The 19,346-nt window shown below is 45.9% G+C and overlaps 2 protein-coding genes across 3 annotated transcripts in view; one reads left to right on the top strand and one right to left on the bottom strand.

Moving 5' to 3' along the window:
• The window catches only part of MYO19 (myosin XIX), a 25,290-nt gene extending 22,194 nt beyond the window's left edge, over positions 1-3,096 (bottom strand). Inside the window, exon 1 of the mRNA XM_058854213.1 lies at positions 2,972-3,096. The gene's annotated coding sequence lies outside the window, so the exon portion shown is untranslated. The remainder of the gene's footprint in view (positions 1-2,971) is intronic.
• GGNBP2 (gametogenetin binding protein 2) lies at positions 3,002-19,346 on the top strand. 2 transcript variants are annotated; one of them, XM_058854216.1, is made up of 13 exons: positions 3,002-3,121; positions 6,834-6,914; positions 8,542-8,795; positions 9,415-9,513; positions 12,039-12,152; positions 13,638-13,841; positions 14,818-14,992; positions 15,905-16,099; positions 16,644-16,794; positions 17,033-17,158; positions 17,240-17,391; positions 17,773-18,021; positions 18,696-19,346. In XM_058854216.1, exons 1-13 carry the CDS (start codon positions 3,029-3,031, stop codon positions 18,897-18,899), a joined length of 2,097 nt encoding a protein of 698 aa, XP_058710199.1. In that variant the 5' UTR covers positions 3,002-3,028; the 3' UTR covers positions 18,900-19,346. The 2 variants fall into 2 exon arrangements, with proteins under 2 accessions (XP_058710199.1, XP_058710198.1); XM_058854215.1 differs by having other exon boundaries at positions 13,638-13,847.

Raw genomic sequence — 19,346 nt, 5'->3', positions numbered from 1 at the left:
CTCCCAGGCAGCAAGTGACACAAAGAGGACATGGCCTCAAGCTGCACCGGGGGAGGGACGGGTTGGACACCAGGAGGAATTTCTCCATGGAAAATGTGGTCAGGCACTGGAAGGTGTCCAGGGAATGACTGGATGTGGCACTCAGTGCCCTGGGCTGGTTCACAAAATGTGGATCAGTCACAGGTGATGACCACAAAGATCTTTTCCAACCGAAATGATTCTGGGATTCTGCAAGCTGTTCCCCAGTGAATTAATGACACAATTAATTCTCATTGCTTGCTGTCGATAACAAATGCATTGAGCTCTGCCCTGAAGCAACTGGTGTAGTTATGAATGCTGAGTGTTCAGCCTATGAGCACAAGATAATTGCCCAGGCCTCCGAGAGAACCCAGAGATGCAAGCGAGCATCCTTTGATCACAGGATGAGCAAACAGCTCTGCTGGGGTTTGAAAAGATGTGAAAAGTGACCACCAGGACACTGCTGTTCTCCACACACCTCCACAGCTGTTGGCTGGGTGGCTGGAAGGAGCAGGAGCTCTGCATTTCAGTTCACTCTGGGCTGTGTTTAGACAACCCTTTGTACAGATTAAAGGTGCATTTTTTAAAATCAGAAACTTTTAATTAGTTGTTACATAACCAGTAAAAGTTTAAGATATTTCAAGTAGGAAGACTAATGGTTCAACCATAAGGTGTCACCTACTTCAACAATAGTAAAGCAGAGGGAAACAGAAATTGTTTTGCTTTGCTGCCATAATTTCATCAAATGATCTTTCTGTAGAGCTGCGGGGTAGAAAAATGCTGGGATATGGTGGGAGAGTGGAGCTGATTACATTTATCTTTAACCTTCTATTACACATCACTAACTTCTTAACACATCTCATTATTTTTAAGGAGCAACTCTAGCATGCCTCGTCTCCCAGCTGCAGTGGTGTTTCTTTTGAAGTCAGATGTTACCCTGCAGATTGCAGGCAGTATCCTATTTCAAAGCCACACTGTCCCAGAGAACAGGTATTTCTTCCAGGCAAAGAGGGCCATGCAAATGAACGCAGGAAGGGGCTGGCTGCCTTTCCACCGCCTTGGAGATAACAAACAAGCCACGTGTTCCAGCGACTTAAAAAAAACATTAAAGATCCATGGATAAAAATTGTATGAAATGTAATGGTGCTTTTTGTATCAATGTGCACTCCAAGAATACAAAACCTGGGACAGTTGTTGTTGATGTGATCCAGCCATGTTCTGGGAGCGGGGAGCGACCACAGGAATGCACATCCCTGCAAAGACCGAAGTTCAGCGTGGTTCAGAGTGCTCTGGTGTGAGAATCTATCCCTCGTTACAAAACCCCAGCTTTTCTGCTGCAGAAAGCCATGAAAACACCGCCTGCACACCGTGCAGCACCGTGACTCCACATGTGGTTCTCCTTACAGCTGCTGCACGAGGAGCTCCAGAACAGCAACTCCTCCACTAAGCATCGTTTTTATGCACACACAAGAAAACATAAAGACTCCTGCTCCTTAAATACCTCCCCTGCACTTTCCTGTGAGGGCTTTAGTGCCTACATCCATACACAACAAGAATTAACAGGTCAGCTGTATTGTTCAATAGTTCAAGAAAGACTTAGGGTTCGTTTTTCTTGTTGTTGTTTTTTGGTTTTTTTTTTTTTTTTTTTTGGCTGCTTAATTTAGGCAGCCACAAGATTTCGAGCCGGCTGCACTGGGCTGCTGCAGGCGCCAAGCAGAGCTGTTAAATCCTGCCCTGCCTGGCTCGGCACCAGCGCAGCGAGGGCTGAGCTGCGTTTGATGCCGGGGCAGCGTCTGAGGCGGAGAATTTACCGAGCCCCAAGGACATCGAGTCCAACGCTTCTCCCTGCACAGGACACCCCAAAATCGCCCCCCTGCCCGTGCCTCAGAGCGTTGGGTTCAGCGGGTTTGTATCAGCCCGTGCTCCCGGCGGGGCCGTTCGCACCCGCGCTAACGCCCGGCCCGGCCCCGCTCGTTGGAACCCCCAACGCCCCGGGGCCCGCACCCGCCCCCGGCCCAACCGCCGGCCCGGGGGCCGTTCCCGGCACGGCGGGGCCGTTCCCGACAGCGCCGGGAGCCGTTCCCGACACCGCGGGCACAGCCCCGCGTCCCTCCCGCCCGCCCGGAGCGGCCGCTGCCCCGCGCGGCCTCGAGGCGCGGCCGGTGCCCGGGGCGGGCCCGGGCGGTGCCCGCGGCTCTCGCGAGAGCGGGGCGGGGCGGCCCCGGGGCGGGCAGGGAGGAGGCGGCTCCGGGACCCGCCGTGCCGCCCGCCTGTCACAGCGCCCGGGCCGCCCAGCGCCGCCAGCAGCCGGTAAGGGCCCGCCGGCCGCGGGGCAGCGCTGCCGGGGGGGGCGAGGGGAGGGCCGGCAGTAGGGGATCCCCCGCGCCGCGCCGGGCCGCTCCCGCCATCGCAGCCCCGCGTGGGGAGCCGGGCGAGGCCGCGCAGCAACGGGAGGAAGGGGTGGGTCTGCCGGGGCAGCCGGGCTGCAGCCCGCGGGGAGGCGACGGGCGGCCGCTGGGGCCGCTCCGCGGGGCGCCCGGGGCAGCGCTGGGCAGGCGGCGGCTCCCCCCGCTTGGGCCGGGGGCGGCGGAGGAGCCGCAGAGCCGCGCCGGGCTGGGCGGGTCCCGGCGGCCGCGCTGGGCCGGTGGCGGGCGGGGGGCGGCGGCTCCATCTCCCCGTGGCGGCTCCATTTTCCCCCGCGGGCTCCATCTCCCCTCCCTGATCTCCATCTCCATCCTGCCCGGGGCTCCATCTCCCCTTCCCCCCGGGGGTCTCCATCCCCCCGCGCCGTGCCCGGCTCGCCGCCCGTGTGCTGCCGCATTCCCGGCCCGCGCGGGTCCCTCCCGGCCGGGTGGGTGGGCCGGGCTCGGCGTGGTGAATCAGGCGATGGGGAGCGCAGGCTGGGTGCCGGCTGCTGGTGAAAGTGTGGCGGGGAAGCGCGGCGGGTGTTTACCTCCGGCCGGGGCCGCCCGCAGGCTGGAGCGGGGAGGAAGCGGCAGCAGCAGTAGCGATGGCGCGGCTGGTGGCGGTGTGCCGGGACGGCGAGGAGGAGTTTCCCTTCGAGAAGCGGCAGATCCCCCTCTACATCGATGACACCCTCACGGTGAGTCCCTCGGGCCCGTCCCGCCGTGCCCGCGCCTCCCGCGTGTTGCAATTCCCAGGCCGGGCCTTTTCCTCCTTTCCGGGCCTCGCTGGCTCCTCCTCGGGCTCCTGCAGCCTTAATCTTTGGGACTTTGCAACACTTGGGGTTAACAGAGCTGAATGTGGCAACTTTTTTTATCTGATGGCCGGCTCTGAAAGCGGGCGAGCCGCATAATGAGGGAGTTCGCGCTGTGCCGGGGCCTGTGCACAAGTTGTGCCGGAGCCACGAGCGTGGCTCGGTGCTCAAGGGTGGAGCAAAGCCATTTTTCAGCTGGGAAGGAAGGGGAGCCATGTTAATGTGAAAGCCCGGCCTCAAACCGGCTGATTGTTCTGCTCTAAAAACAGCCGAGGAAAAGCTGAAGGCATTTTCGAAAGCTTTGGCGTGAAGTCAGGGTTATCGAGTCTGCAGAAATGTAACGAATCGGGGAGTTCCCATTTCAGGGTGTTGCTGTGAATTGGAAAACGTGGTGGTTTGGCCGTTTCCAGAAGATTCAGGGGAAAAAATCAACTAAATGCAGCTTGGAGGTTCTCTGGTCCTTCTCCTCGTGAGTTTAGAGGAAGGTTCAAAAATTGTATTGTAGGAGAACACGGAGCAAATGGAAAAAAATTCTCTAACTAGTCAGTTGCTCTTTGCTTTAATTCTTAAAGCATGAAAATGTGTTGAAAATAATATCACACTTAGTGTAATTCGGTATCTTAATGATTCATATTTGATTTCTCTTGACAATGAGAAAGTAACTGTTGTTACTTTAAGTGATGTAAAGTGGGGGTGATTTAAATTCCTAATCTAATGTTTAGGATGGAAGAATCCCCGAGTTTTATCAGCTAAGGAAGGTGTCCCTGCACAGGGCAGGGGGCTGGAACTGGATGATCTTCAAGGTCCCTTCCAACCCAAACCATTCTTCCACCTTCCAGAACAAAACTGTTGAATGTCTTCAGACAGGCCCCAGCTGGTTTTGCTGCATTTGAGTTTTGATCAGTTTGAATGGTGGCATATCATTAATTTACGAAATATAATCAGTATTTTTGGGTTCTCTCTGGTTAACTGTATTCAGGTATTAGGCAGAGTTTCCTCTAAAGTTGTCCAAAGCAGTATCTGCCTCTCCTAGAGGGGCTGATGACCTGGAAAAGCCAGCACTGTACAGGAATATTGCAAGTTTGAGTTTTTTGGTGTCTTGGCCACACCTTGAAAGTTATTGTACCCATTCATTTTCTATGTGGTTTTAAGCTCTTGGGGTTCTCTCTTTTTTTTTTTTTTTTTTTTTCCCCCTCTCCTTCCTGGAGTTCCTATAAAAAATCACTCATTAATTTGTGTCATGTAGACTTGCCATGCTCTTGTTATTTTTGTTGTGTGTAATAGGTTGAGAGTGAAAATTCAGCTCTACCTGGTGGATGACTTCAGCAGACCTAAAATTTCATTTGTGGTTTAGTTCCAGAATTTAACACCAAGCCCAAACTTTGTGTAATTGCACTGTGTTGTTGCTGCCCTTCTGCTTTTTACACCATTCTCATGACGGAAAGGGTCCTCTAGCTGTAAATCAGTTTGATATCTGGAGGAAAGGCATTTATGCAAGTGCAAGTCATCCTCACTATGAGAAGATCTTACCTTGTGTCCTTTTTTTTTTTTCCTGGTCGTTCTATTGCTGTTGTTACAAAGCATTTGGATTTCTAGGTGGTTTCTGGAGGCTTTTATTAAAAAAAAAATATCTGCAGAAGCAAGTGAATGAACTCTTGAGTTTCCTTGTCTGTCATCTATAATTTATTTTTTAAATACTTAATGAGAGCTATTACAAGACATGCAGCTGTCTTTGAAACAGAATTTTACATCTGCAGCACTATCTTTAAAAAATAATGGTGGATATTGATAGTAACTGGCTTCTGTTACCTCTCTGAAGACCCAAATTTTAAAAATAAAGGGACCAAGGAGCCTGTTAGTCAGCTGGAATCTGTGCCTTGAATCTGGAATCGGTGAATTAGTGATTGCAAATTAGGAGTGAATGGCCCATGTGCTCTTCACCTGGGATGTTGCTTTGTAGCAGGCCAGGAAGCAGCTCAGGTGCAGGGAGATGCTGCTGCCCTGAGTGGATTCTTCACCACCACACTTCCCTGTTCCTTCTGGCTCAGCCAGAAATTAAAGGAGGTTTCAATATTGAACCCTTTTCATTTCTTAAGAAGCTTTTATGGTTTCTAGAAGGCATTCCATTTGATGTGGTATTACAGGATTTTTTTTTTCCCTTCCAGTTCAGGGTGTGATGGTGGTTGATGTTTAACCACTTAATAAAATCTCATCAGACACATGAATTAATTTAGTCTTTGATTCTTTTGCTCTGTTGTACAAAATACCTCAGGGTGTTGTCTGATAGTGGGAGATGAAGGTGAGGGGGGAGAAATAGGCAGATTTATCTCTTGTCTGTGTTATTAGCAGATAGAGCTTTTTACTTTTGCTTGTAGTTCCTGGCCTGCAGAAACACGACATTAGTGATGTAGGAAACCTGCAAATCTGCAGCAGAAACTGGTGGGGAGGGATCAGGGCTGAGGGAAGCTGGAAAAGGAGCTGAAGGTGAGGATTGGCAGTGGCCCTGCTCTGCACACTGATAAAGCAGCTGTGCCACTGCTCAGATTGGGGCACATGGGACAGCAAAATAGTGCCTTGTTCTCAGAGAAATGGTGTTTATTTTGGAGTGGTGTTCAGTGCCTGGAAAAGTGAGTGTGTGAGTTCTCTGGAGGTAGAGTTGGCAATTAGGCAGACAGCAGGGAATTCTGCCTTCACTAGACAGCTGAGGGAAGGTGAAGGAGGAAAAGGGATGAATCAGACAGTTTATTTGGTGTTCATTTGCATTGGAGTTATTAACCAGAGTTGTTATTTTGTCTTTCAGATTTTAAAGTGAACTTTCAGTATTCATATTGACAAATTCCCTGTTTCTCATTTTGGACAGAGAAGAGAGTTAAGCCAGGCTTTACACATTTTCCTAGTTGCTTTTGTTTTATTCCATGGTTGCACAGTTGGATTTTTGGCTGAAAGTGGCTTTCCTGATTTCTGCCTCCTCCCAAGAAATTGCCCTCTTTGTTTCTCAGTAATTTGATAAGAAATGTTATTAATTACTTACAAGTAATCACATTGTTCTGTAGGCTTAACATTTTGCTTTGAGCCTCTTGAGAGTTGCAGCTGCAATCACACAAAGCAAACTATGCCTTGGAGTACCTTGTTGGGTTAATATGGTTTGAAATTAGCCTTTGGAGGAGTTGACTCTGTCATTAAACTGTTGTGACTGTTTCCTCAGAGCTTTATAAATTGAGTTAAGCTGTTGGGTCCATTTGGGTCTCAGTGTGTTGAAGTTTTTTGTTTGTTTGTTTTAGCTGAAGCAGGGTCTCAAGTCGTGTAGATGATAATATAAATACTGATGGTCCATTTAGCAACAGCTATTTAAGAGTTGCCATTTATAAACTACCTTTAGAACATTATATTAATGAAGTATTTATTACTTTGCTGAAACATTCACTATCTGAAACAGTTCCTTTTATCCTTTCCCAAGCTCCTGTAATCATGTGAAAAAAATGAGCATTTAACATAATTTCAGTCTTATTTCCCCCAAGAAAGTAAAACAACTAATGCTCTGTTTGGCTTTGTTTTATCTGAAAGCTCCTCTTTAAATTGTTTTTCCTCTCTTGTATAGATGGTGATGGAATTTCCTGATAATGTGTTGAACCTTGACGGACATCAGAATAACAGTACACAATTGAAACAGTTCATCCAGGTAAATAATGTTTCCTAAGAAGTGAGATTTTTGCTTTCCTCAGGTTGGTTTTTTTTGCTTCTTTGGGAGGTTGTGACCCTGGAAATGCCTCAGACACGTCAGCACCTGGGAGCAATCACACATTGGTACCAAAGTGCACTGGCTTCACTGTGCTCTGGATTCCACAGCATTTATTGCATCTTGTCTTGTCAGGAGGCAATTGCTGCATGTCTGAGAGCTCAGAACCTACAATGGGAGCAACAGCTTCTAAATACATCTCGATTTTTATTTTTCTGAGCAGTTTTGAGCTGCCTTTTCAAGTGGAAGCGTGGATTGCTTGAGGTTGGGTTCTTTTGATTAGTGCCCATACCAGGGCAGAATTTATGTGCCAATTTGTAGATTTTATATAGATAAGTAGTGAGAATTGGTTTTGTGGTACCCCAGAAACTTTAATCCTAGAAACTGATGTGCCAGCCTCTGGAAAATTACTGTAACACCTGTTGCAGGTGCAGAATGGTGCCAGTTGGTGTCCAGAGGGGCAGAGTTTGCTGCTCTGCAGTTGCACGGCCTCGCTCAGGGTTGACAGCAGCAGTGCAGACACGTGCTGCATGCCAAGTGTAGCTGGGTTGTGAAAATAGCTCCTTCCTGCTTTGCTGTGACTCCTGCAATTAATTACAGGAAAGAGGGTTATTGCAGAGTGATAGTGCTTGGCAGATGATTTAATGCTCTTCCTCTAAGAGCACAAACCTTAAATGTTACCTGATGGTACCTCTGCTTTCCATACTGCATGGAAGGAGCTGAGAATGCTTTTTCTTTTCAGTGGACGTGAGTTCTGCTGTCTTGTGTGGTCTTTTCTTCCTTTTCCCCAAAGTTGTGGCAAGTCCTTTGTGCATGAGGAGTGTTTGAGTGGTGTGATGTGACAATAGTACAGAAAATACTCTGGTGACATGACATTCCCTGTGCAGATACAACTCAAGTGTGGGTTTGTGTGTTGGGGTGTGAGGAAGGGACTCTCTGCTCTGCACACCTCTGCTGGTGGCACTCCAGTGCTGCTGAAAGCCAAGGCAGTAATTCAGCAGTGAGAAGGACCAGAAGGGTATGTGCATTTTGTGGGGACATGTGTCTGGATGTGTTTGACACAGGGGCCAGGAGACACATCTACAATCATTTACTGGTGTAAGCAAAATTAGAATGTGTTCTCATTAATGTTCTCTTAATAGCAGACATTGGATGTTCACTACTGAAGTCAGAGGCTTCACCCTGAGTAGTAATGATGCTTTCTTTAATTCCAGCTAGTAGGATTGTAATGGGAAATGGCATTTAGCCTTCCAGGAAAAATACTGCTAAATTGGCATGGTCTGAGCAGAACAAGCTGTTTGTAAGTGAGATTTCCATAAATGCCAGTGAGCGTTGGTGAATTTCCTTTCCAAGTGCCCAAGAGGAAAGGAGTGTGAGTAGAAGATGAAAACTTGCAGTTGGTGTGTGTGAGACCTTTCCCCACAACATCTGTGCTGAGGTGGAGAAACAGGATTTCCCAATGGGGACAGTTACTCTGAAGCAGCATTTGCGGTAAAAGGAGGCAACAAAGAGGAGAAAAAAACCCAGAGAAGAAGTGTTGAATGGTTTGATTTTTGTGTTTTTTTTGCAGAGACACAGCATGCTGAAGCAGCAGGACCTGAACATTGCCATGATGGTGACGTCGCGGGAGGTGCTGAGCGCGCTGTCGCAGCTGGTGCCGTGCGTGGGCTGCCGGCGCAGCGTGGAGCGCCTCTTCTCCCAGCTGGTGGAGTCAGGGAACCCTGCCCTGGAGCCCCTCACCGTGGGGCCCAAGGGGGTGCTCTCAGTCACCCGCAGCTGCATGACTGATGCCAAGAAGCTTTACACGCTCTTCTACGTGCACGGGTCAGTGTCTGCGGGCTGCTCGCGCCGTCCCCGCTCTCTGCGCGTCGCCTCCTTGGCGGTGCTGAGTTGTCACAACACGTTCTCCTCTTCAACGTCCATAATTACAGCCACTTGTTGCCTAAACTGGGGAAAAAGCAAACCTAATCTTTGATACCACCAGTTTCAGTGCCATGACTGCAGTTGAAAGATGCCAGTATTTGATGTTTGGTCCTTAATCTGATACGGGCGCTGTGGGGTTTTTCGTGGTCTCTGGAAGAAGAGTGTTTGCCTCGCTGCTTGGCACATAAAAAAAATAAGAGTGTTGATTTTTTCCACCAAAGCTTGCTGCTCTTAGGTAGAAAGGTTAACACTGAGAAAGTGAAGCCTTCTGGCCTTGCTGAGCACAATAAATGCTCCAGTGCCATTAGTTCCTCAGCTGTGAGCAGAGCAAACAGTGAGTGCTCAGCACAGTGTGCCTTGGCCTTCCAGTTGCCTTCAGCTCGTTCTTCTTGCTCCAGTTAGCAGGAAAAGTAGGGAAGGTTAGTGCAGAATTGAGGAGATTGAGATGGGGAGAGTGAGGTAGTGTAACCTGATCCAGAGGTTTTCAGAATACAGTGTTCCTCACATTTTTTTCCCATAGGTCCAAACTGAATGACATGATTGATGCAATTCCCAAAAGTAAGAAGAACAAGAGGTGTCAGCTACACTCCCTGGACACACACAAACCAAAACCTTTGGGGTAAGTATGTGCTTAACATGCACAATTGAAATAAAGGCAAAAAGCAGGAAGCAAAGTATAGATGCTAATTTATTTTTAAGCATTGAGATCAATTTTTATGCTCTGATCTGTTTGCCAGAGTAGCAGTTGGATTGTAGCAGACCCTAAATAGTTGTTGGGGAGAAGAAGAGAAGCATCAGGAGTTTTGGGCATGCTCAGGGCATGGATGGCTTCTGTCCTGTGATATAAACAATGCTCTAGAAAGACAAACTGGTTTTTGTGCTCTAGACCAAAATGGTTGCTCAGCAGATTTTCTCACATTGAGAATAATGCTAAATAAATATCCATCATTTTGCTTGGGATTATTAAAAATGCCTTACACAACTGTTAACCAAGGGCTTTATTGTGGTTGGATGCAGGGTTAAAACTGGAACTCCATAAAATGTATTTTCTCAAAAGTGACAGCATGTTTTGAATACACCACTGAACAATATGCATATATGCCTCTGTCTTGAAGCTGAAATGATTTATTCCAGCTGGTTAAGCAGAACACTCCCTGTAAATGTGTTGTGGATTTTGGGGAGGTTTCTTGTTTGTGAGGTGGCTCCTTTTATTTTTTTTTTTATATGATGACCAATAAATTACTCTCTTGGGCTTAATTGGAGTGTCTGAACCTTTTTTACTCAGCTGTGTTCTGCTGCTGGTTAAGCCTCCAACCTGTGAAAGCTTGCTCATGGTTTCCAGTTACAGGACATGTCTTTTTCTGTGCAGATTGGAGTCTCTCTGGGTTTAGTTAAATCCCCTGGGATACCAGGCATGTGGAATTTGACACTTGATTTTTGCTTGTGCTGCTTGAGGATACTGGGAACTAATCATAATCTTTTATTATATTTTGGTTATAGGCCTTTCACAAAATTATTTCAAAGCTTATGTTACACAAAATCCTGAGAGTATAGAGGTGTATATATGTATATATATTTCTTCCTTAAATAAAACAAATTCATAGCATTGTGAAAGTGGGTTTTGGGGTTTTTGTGTGTTTAGTAAGCTTAATCTTTTCTGTGTGAGAACAGATGCTGTGGAACCTGCAGTTAGCACTTTGGTGAGGTAGAACAATTCTGAAGCTGAATGAATAAAGAGGAAAATGCTGCTTTTATTTTCTCAATTCATGCTGGAATAAATCCCCTTATTCTTTTGGGTGCTGGCAGGTTAATAGGGAATATGAGGAAGCACAATATTTTATACTCTGCAGGTAAAACTTTGGGGTTATCAGAGAAGGTGGCCTGTGGAGAAGCAGTGCAGTTTGGTAAAGAAGCAGGACTTGCACTCCCTTCCTCAGCTGGAACCCCTCTGTTCTGTACAGAAGTGACCAGAGTGTATCAGTACTGATATAAATTCAAATAAACAGGCTCTGGCTGGGCTGTGGAGGCACAGAGTTGTCACAGAACAAACTTCATTTACCATTGTAGAGCTCCTGCTCCACATCTTTACAGGAAACTCCTTCAGATGAGTTGCATCTGTTGGGCATTTCCTCTACACAAAAAAGGCTTTGAGTTGGAGCTGGGTGTTTAATTAGAGGAGTTATGTAAGCAGCTAATGCCACTCGAGGGTTACTTGATGTCCTCAGTCTGTGCCTGGCTTTTGGCTCCTCAGCTCCATTTGGGACTCAGGAGCATTTGAAACTCCTAAATGCAAGGCCTATGACCTGGCAAACTGGGTAATGGCACATTCAACTCCTCTAATTAGGAAATAGGGCTGCTTCTTCCCATTTTCCTGCTCTATCTGTAAGACAGACGTGACCATTCTGATAAAGTATTAGCTGTAGACAAGCCTGTAAATAACCATGACTTGTTTTTTAAAGTCTGTTTTTTGCTCACTTTTAGCACATCCAAATGTGAGTTGTAAAATTATTTTGATATACTAACAAATTTTTGAAATTTGAGGTAGGATGTTTTATGGTGAAAGTTGTTGGGGTTTTCTTTGTTTTGCTTTTTTTTCTTTTGTTATTTTACCAAATTGTCTTCAGCTGACAAGTATTAAAACTTGTATGTGTTTATACTTAAAGTAATATTCTGAAAATCATGACTGGTTTGCAGCTGTAACATTAGAAAGTTGATGAGTCTGGGTTATAAACATGGACAGCAAAATTTGCATCTCAGTTCTGACCCAAACTTTCACAGATGGTGTGTAGATATACATATAGGCTTAACCTATAAAGAATTCAAATAAAATCAAGGAACAGAGCAGCATTTTCCATAGGATTTGTTTAGGAAAAATAACTAGCTGATAATATATATGTTATAGGTCTGAAAAATGTTTGGTAATACTATGTGACAGTGAAAGGAGCAGTAGCAGACTCAGTTCAAAGAAATTAAAAGCAGTTAAGAAAAGTAGAGAAGACAGGAAGAGGAAAGAGAGCAAGTGTAGCATCATTTTCTGCTATGGACCTTCCCAGGGAGCAGTCAGGTAAAGAATGAGGCTTTGCTGGGCTTGTTTGCTGACCCCCAGCAGGACAATGCAGAGTTTTGTGTCTCATTTCCTTGCAGGGGTTGCTGGATGGATGTGTGGGAGCTCATGTCCCAGGAGTGCAGGGATGAAGTGGTTCTGATTGACTCGAGCTGCCTCCTAGAAACGTTAGAGACCTACCTACGGAAACACAGGTATGTGAAAGGAGCAAACCACAGCTGCCTGCTGAGAAACACCTGCTTTTAGGAGATCAAAACATTCAAAATGTTTATTCCTTGTGAAACTGAAGGTCTCAGCTTGGTGATGATGGGGGACTTTGCCAGGCTGATGAGACAAAGATGGTGAAATATTCTGTGCTCAATGCAAGGGAAAATGTGGAGACTTTTGAGGAAGTGAAGTCATAGCTGCTTCTCTTAATGTTTTTGGCTAGGATTAAATCATGATTTACAGTTTAATGTTTAAAAGCTGTGTGTTCTCATTCATTCTTTCTCTGCTCTTGGGCTATGCCTGTTTTTAGGCTTTCAGGGAGTATGTGCCATTTCGAAATCCTGTCAACTGCACTAGTGCAAGCAGATTTTAGGCTTGGTGTTGCCTCTAAAGCACTGTCTTAAACCACTTGTTTATGCCTGGTGCTGGTAAATCTTTCTTGCAGGGCAGAAATAAACCATTAAATTATAGTTGCATGTGCACAGGAGCTACTGTGCTGATTGAAAAGTTAATTTCCAGCAGTCTCAAGGTTCTGATATGAACTGTGGGGGCACAGATGGGTGCGGGGGTGGTGGTGCTGTGGAAATAACACTTTGGAAACAAAATAACTTTAATCTCCTGTGACATTAAACACTGCCTTGGCTGCCTTCCTGGTGCTAACCTGCAATAATACTGCTGTTTTCTCTCCTTCCACCGCAGAAAGCAGACAGGTATCGTAGATCTACAGTAGCAAAATATGTTTGACTTAGTGCTGTCAAGTGGCTGGAGACACTAGGGAAGGGAAAAACACCATCCAGAGCTGGCATGGGGAGCCAGCTTCCTGAGCTGAAATGTGAGCAGCTTGTCTGACTTGCATTTTTAGAGTCATCCAGCAAGAGATCTTGTAGCCTCTTGAAGCTTACTCCTCTTATGACACAGAATGAGCTTAATTTGCTTGTATTTTAATTATAAGTATACTTCTGTCACACATGAGCTGTCACATGTTTAAAATGAGTACGTTGTGTTATAAATAACCTTCATTTGGCCATCAGCACAGCAATCTAATAATTCAAAATATGTTTGTAGTGGAAACAAGAATTGCTCTTGTATGGCAGGCATCAGGGGAAACTTTGCCTTATTTCTTATCACTCACTTGAGTACACTTGGAAGAATTGCTAGAAGGTGATGTGGCATGTGTTGCTTGAGAGAGGGATTTTGCCCTGGTTTGCCCAGTGTTGAGATTTTTGATCTTTGAGTTGAATTCCGTGTGGGAATTCCCTCAAATCAAGGATTCGCTTTGGAGAAGTTTGATATCTTGCTAGTAATATCATTGCTATCATTGATTAGTAACCAATTGATGTGGATAATAGCCATAATATTACAATAATGACACTTTGTGAAGCACCACAGCCCTCCCGTGCCCGAGTCGAGACACATCACCGCGGAGCCAGCGCCTTCGGACAAACCCAGCCTGATCTTGTGCTTTCCCCCAGGTTTTGCACCGACTGCAAGAACAAAGTGCTGCGTGCCTACAACATCCTGATTGGGGAGCTGGACTGCAGCAAGGAGAAGGGATATTGTGCTGCCCTGTACGAGGGGCTGCGCTGCTGCCCCCACGAGCGCCACATCCACGTGTGCTGCGAGACCGACTTCATCGCGCACCTCTTGGGCCGGGCCGAGCCCGAGTTCGCAGGAGGGTATGAGTATGTAATTGGCTAGAGTGGGCTATCTAGCGCTTTGCTTCTTTATTTGACTCTAAAATGTCTTTGCCCAAAGTGGCTTTTTGCCTCTTTGCTGTGTGATGAACTCGTGGTTGTGAATATTTGTACTGGTGTAGGCTCGGAGAGAGCGCTTTGAAGGTTTCAGCTGTGCTTTGGAATTAAAGGAGTTACCAAATGTCTTCCAGTTCATTGTTGACTCCCTAGAGCTGCCTGCTTGTCCACTGAGGTGTTCAAATATGCGAAATAGAAAGAGAGCCTTGGTTGAGTTCAGCCAAATGCCAAGATTTTGAGTGAGTTTTGTAGCTGTTTATTTCTAAACTTATTTTAGTCATCTTAAAACCTTCCAGTGAAATGGACAATTCTGAGCTCAGTATTGGAGAATCATAGAATGAGTTGGAAATGACATTAAAGGTCATCTAGTTCCAACCTCAGTACCTTTAAAGCTCAGTCGTAACTGTTTCATGAGGAGGGTAAATCCTTTCATAGTAGTTTTCCCTTAACAGATTGACCAGATTGATAGATAATAGATTGGTAATGAACAGATGAATGCTGAAATGTTTTTGCTCTGCACGGTAAGTAATGTACAAAATTCCCTGTGTGTTTATTCAGCTTGACCTAACCAATGGTGAAATAATTGCTGTGAGCTCCAGCAAATTTTAGGACACAAAAGAATGCATTTTTCTGGCATTTAAACCCTTGATCCCTCCTAGGGAAGAGCAGGATGTGGCACCTGAAGCCAGAGGTGGCAAGGCACAATGCTGCTCCACAGTGGTGGCTTTGACCTGTTCCTTTCTATTTTGCATCTGCATGCAGCACAGCAGAGCCCTGCCAGGCTGCTCCTGCAAACACAGCTGCAGTTGTACCTCCAGAGAACACGTCAGCCCTGCTTTGATCCCTTGGTTGGCTTCCAGCTGCCCTAACAATGCTGTGCTTTGGTTCCCCTTTCCCCCAGACGGAGAGAGAGGCACGCCAAGACAATAGACATAGCCCAGGAGGAGGTTCTCACCTGCCTGGGCATCCACCTGTACGAGAGGTTGCACCGGATCTGGCAGAAGCTGCGGGCTGAGGAGCAGACGTGGCAGATGCTCTTTTACCTGGGGGTTGATGCTTTACGCAAGAGCTTTGAGGTAAAAACGTGGAATTTTGTCCACCTTGTGTCTGAATTGCTGCTGCAGCTGGGCCCATTGTCCCTGTAATTTGTTCTGTGCTTCCTAGCATAGGGCTGGAAGGAGTGTCAGGGGTGTTGCAGTCAGTCCCTTGTTTGGTTGTGTGACATCCATGCACGGCACAACTGGAGTGTGTTCCCATGTGGAATAAACTGGAATATAAAAGATTGAGGCTTGCTTTTACTTTCAAGCTGCCCATTCCAGTGCACTGAACCTTCTGTGTTATTAATTCTGTTTTTCTTCCTGATTGCATTTAAAATAGCTCAGGCTACATACAGCAGTTTTTGGTTGGTTTATGAGTAAAAATGGAGGATGTGCTTTTGAAATTAGAAAAGTGGTTGCTAGCTCTTGTGGTCAGCTTGTTCCCAATGCACTCTGATCCTGTGGGATCCTGGGCTTCAGACAGAACTCCTTTAACACATACCAATACTTAATATTAATTGCCAGTTTATATGATCTTTTTTGTTATGTTCATCTTCCATTCATAGTAATTTTTCTCTCTAAAAACTTCTAAAACACCAGAGAAGGGAGGAGGAAAATCAGTTTGGGAAAGATCATAATGGAGCATTGAGCTGGTTAGTTCTTGGGGTTTTTTAACTCCCATAGGATCAGAGTATCATGAATTCAACAGTGTGTTAAAATCTGCAACTCTTCACTGAAAAATGTGAATCTGGGCCATAGGTGTGACCCAGAGCTCCCCCACACGAGTTCCCAGCAGCCTAAATCACTGCATCTGGGTGGGCATTTCTCTCCTTTAATCAATAGTTGTGTTCCTGGGATTTCATTACTGGCTGTTTTCCTTCTCCTTTTTTCTAACTGTAAAAGCTTGAATTGTGATAACTTCTGTAACTGGATCTAACCTCTTGTAAACAGATGGCTGTGGAAAAAGTGCAGGGCATTAGTCGATTGGAGCAGCTCTGTGAAGAGTTCTCAGAAGAGGAGAGAGTGAGAGAGCTGAAACAAGAGAAGAAACGCCAAAAGCGGAAGAACAGACGGAAAAATAAATGTGTGTGTGAGATCCCTGCTCCTCTGCAGGCAGCAGAAGAGAAGGAAATCAATCAGGCAAAGGTAAACGTGGATAGCTGGGGCTTCATCCATCAGCTCACTGTTCCATGGTAGAATTCTTGAGGGATTTTATTGCATTTTGGTCCCTGATGGAATTTAATTTCAGATGAGCAGAGCCTTTGTAAAGTAATTACCTGGGACTCCTCCACTTTTGGGGTTTGGTGGGGGTGGGTTTTGTTTTTTAATCCTAAATCTGAGGTTCAGGTTATGGCAGATTATTTGTCAACTGTGACTTCTTAAAGATCACTCCAGAACCTGGGAACTCCAATGCTACTTGTGGACAATTACCATTGAATTTTTGGAGAGGGGGAATATTTAAGTGCAATTATTACTCGGGATCTCTTGGCTGACCTTAATGAGCTGTGGCCGTGGGTCAAGGTAAATTGGTTGGGGTTTTGTTTTAGTTGTGTTGTACTTGTGAAGAATTCTAAGCAATGCTGTTATCAGTCAGTGTCAGCTGGTTTTTCTCATGGAAAGAGTATCCTTTACAAAAATGCTGGCTGAGCTGCTTTCAGTGCCTGCAAGTGTTTTTTGTTTCTGTTTGAAGGAGAACTCAAACTTCACAGAAAGCAGCTGCAAAGCCTGTGGTAGCACCGAAGAAGCCAACAACTGTGTAGAAGTAATTGTTACTAATGAAAGCACTTCTTGCACTTGTCCTAGTAGTGGTACCCTATTAGGCTCACCTAAAATCAAGAAAGGTATGTTAAATGTTAATATTTTTCATTTTAAAAAGCATTTGCCATTTATGGGGTGAACAGTGGTCACCTGGTTTTAAAAAGGAGCCTGCCCGTGGCAGGGGGGTGGAATGAGGCGATTTTTAAGAACCCTTCCAACCCAAACCTGTCTGGGGTTCTCAGAATTCTTTTGTGTTAGAGGCATAACTAAAGAATGAGCAGCAGTTCCTACAGATGGCAGTAATTTTGGCCTCTGTCTCAGGTTTATCTCCACACTGTACTGGCAGCGACTGTGGCTATTCCTCGAGCATGGAGGGCAGCGAAACGGGGTCCCGGGAGGGCTCGGACGTGGCCTGCACTGAGGGCATCTGCAACCATGATGAAAATGGTAGGTTTGGGAAGAAGATAATGATGCTTTAATATCCCCAGAGCTGCAGCATCTCAAAAGAAACTTGGCTGTGTTTTGCAGGGGACGATGCCTGCGTCCATCGCTGCGACGACAAGGAGGAGGATGGAGACAGCTGTGTGGAGTGCTGGGCTAATGCAGAGGAGAGTAACACAAAAGGCAAAAACAAAAAGAAGAAAAAGAAAAGTAAAGCTTTGAAGTGTGAGAATGACCATGTAAGGAACATGGCTCTGCCAGATGTTTCTCTAAATGCTTACATTTGAAAGTAGTTACGGAAGGATTTGAAATTCCAATTGAGACTTACACTGAAAATGGGACAGTGGGGATCTCCTGTTCCCTCGTCATCCCAGGTTTTGGAATTTAGGTCCTTCCTAGAGTAGGTTGTGGTCAAGTCTCTTCTATGTCCCTAAGCATGTGCACTTTTACTCACTCTCAGTGAATGTGCCACCCCCAGCTCCCCAGGCACACGTTTAAATATAAATATTTACCCTTGCTCACCTTTGAACCTTCCTCTTTTCCCTCTGCTTCCATCTTAAACTTGAATATTCCATTTAAAACATCGCTGGCAGTTCATTGCAGGCTCTTTTCCATTTCAGATTCAGAAACTTGGGAGCTGTCTGGCAGATGCAGGTAGCAGAGAGACCTCAGGAAATCTCACGCACACAGAGTTTCACCGCGACAAGACCAAAGACACACACGCTGAGAGCTGCTGTAGCGCAGACAAAAGCGGCCAGCAGTTGCCTTGGTTTGAGCATATGAAAAATGTGTCAGAGTTTGCAGAACCTACAGAAATGTCACTTGTCCCTGATACTGGAAAAGGTGCCAAAAGCTTAGTGGAACTCCTTGTAAGTAACCGCTGCCTTCGAATTTTAGGTTGTAGCATCCTGCTTTAATCTTCAGGGCTGAGAACCAGTGAGGAATTAAGTGCCAGTGTTCAGTTCAGTTCCTTGTGCATGTTGCCTGAGAAGTTTATAATTGAATGCTTTGCAGAGGAGGAGAAATTGTCACTGGAATGTAGTGACAGAGCTTGTGTTGCAAGTGCTCATTGTCAAGGGTTGCATTATTCCGTAACATGAAGTGGGCATTATTGCTGCCTTCAGGCCGCAAATGTTACTTCCCACTGCAGCTCCTTAGGCAGCTTTCTTCTCTCTCCTTTCCTTCTCCTTCCACTTCTTTAGATACTTTGCTCTCTTTCCCTACTTTTCTCTTTTTTTTCTTTTTTTGTTTTCATCTTCCCTCATTTTTCTCTCTCGTTCCCTTTTCTTCCCTTTTTCTTTCTCCACCTTTTCCCCAAAACCCTCTGATAAAATCCATCCTCTTCCCACGGGAATGTGCTGAGACTGAAGTGGATTAGGATCCATTTCATGACTGAGCTGGCTCACCCCAAAGCAGCAGAGCTCAGTGTGAGCGGGGTGTCCAGCTCAGCCAGCTGGGATTTGTGCTGCTGTGCCAGGGAAGGCTGGGGACAGATGTGCTGCACAGGAGGGCTGGAGCTCTGAAATCCCTGTTCTCATTGCAGGATGAGTCAGAGTGCACTTCTGATGAGGAACTGTTCATCTCCCAGGACGAGATCCAGTCGTTCATGGCAAACAACAAGTCTTTCTACAGCAACCGGGAGCAGTACCGGCAGCACCTGAAGGAGAAGTTCAACAAGTACTGTCGCCTCAACGATCACAAGGGGCCCGTCTGCAACAGCTGGCTGGCAACAGCTGGAGCCAACTGAACCCGATCCAACTCTGTCTGTCACTGAAACTCGAGATGACTACTGCGCCTTCTCCTTCCAAACTTAATTTAGTGACTTACGGCAAAATTTTATCTTAAATTAATGTGATTCTTTTTTTTTTTCCTTGGTTTTTTTTCCAGGGGGAGGCTGGTGGAGGTGATTTCCTTAATTTTGTTCTTTCTCCAGGCTTGTATTTTTAGTTGAGTAGCTGTGCAAGCCTCTCTTCTAATTTAAGCCATCTCTTTTCATTCAATGTTTCTCTTCCTGTGAGACTTACAAAAAGCAAACTAGTGGCAAAGTAATGTTGTACCTATAATTCTGTACAGAATGACAAGGAGCTGAATATAAGATTTTACAAAGTAGACATCCATTTGCAAAATGTTTTGGATGTAATATGTTAAAGCGCAATGTGCAAAAATTTAAATAAAGAATATTTATTAATATGCA

This window comes from Poecile atricapillus, chromosome 21, assembly GCF_030490865.1.
Source record: "Poecile atricapillus isolate bPoeAtr1 chromosome 21, bPoeAtr1.hap1, whole genome shotgun sequence".
NCBI lineage: Eukaryota > Metazoa > Chordata > Aves > Passeriformes > Paridae > Poecile > Poecile atricapillus.
The sequence above is the reverse complement of the archived record's forward strand: the minus strand, read 5'-3'. Positions and strand labels throughout refer to the sequence as shown.

Excerpts from the sequence above, each read along its gene's own strand:
- GGNBP2 (XM_058854215.1), top strand. The coding sequence starts at position 3,029 with ATGGCGCGGCTGGTGGCGGTGTGCCGGGACGGCGAGGAGGAGTTTCCC. Across the intron at positions 17,159-17,239 it reads CTGCAACCATGATGAAAATG|GGGACGATGCCTGCGTCCAT; the intron begins GTAGGTTTGGGA and ends TGTGTTTTGCAG. Across the intron at positions 17,392-17,772 it reads TGAAGTGTGAGAATGACCAT|ATTCAGAAACTTGGGAGCTG; the intron begins GTAAGGAACATG and ends TTTCCATTTCAG.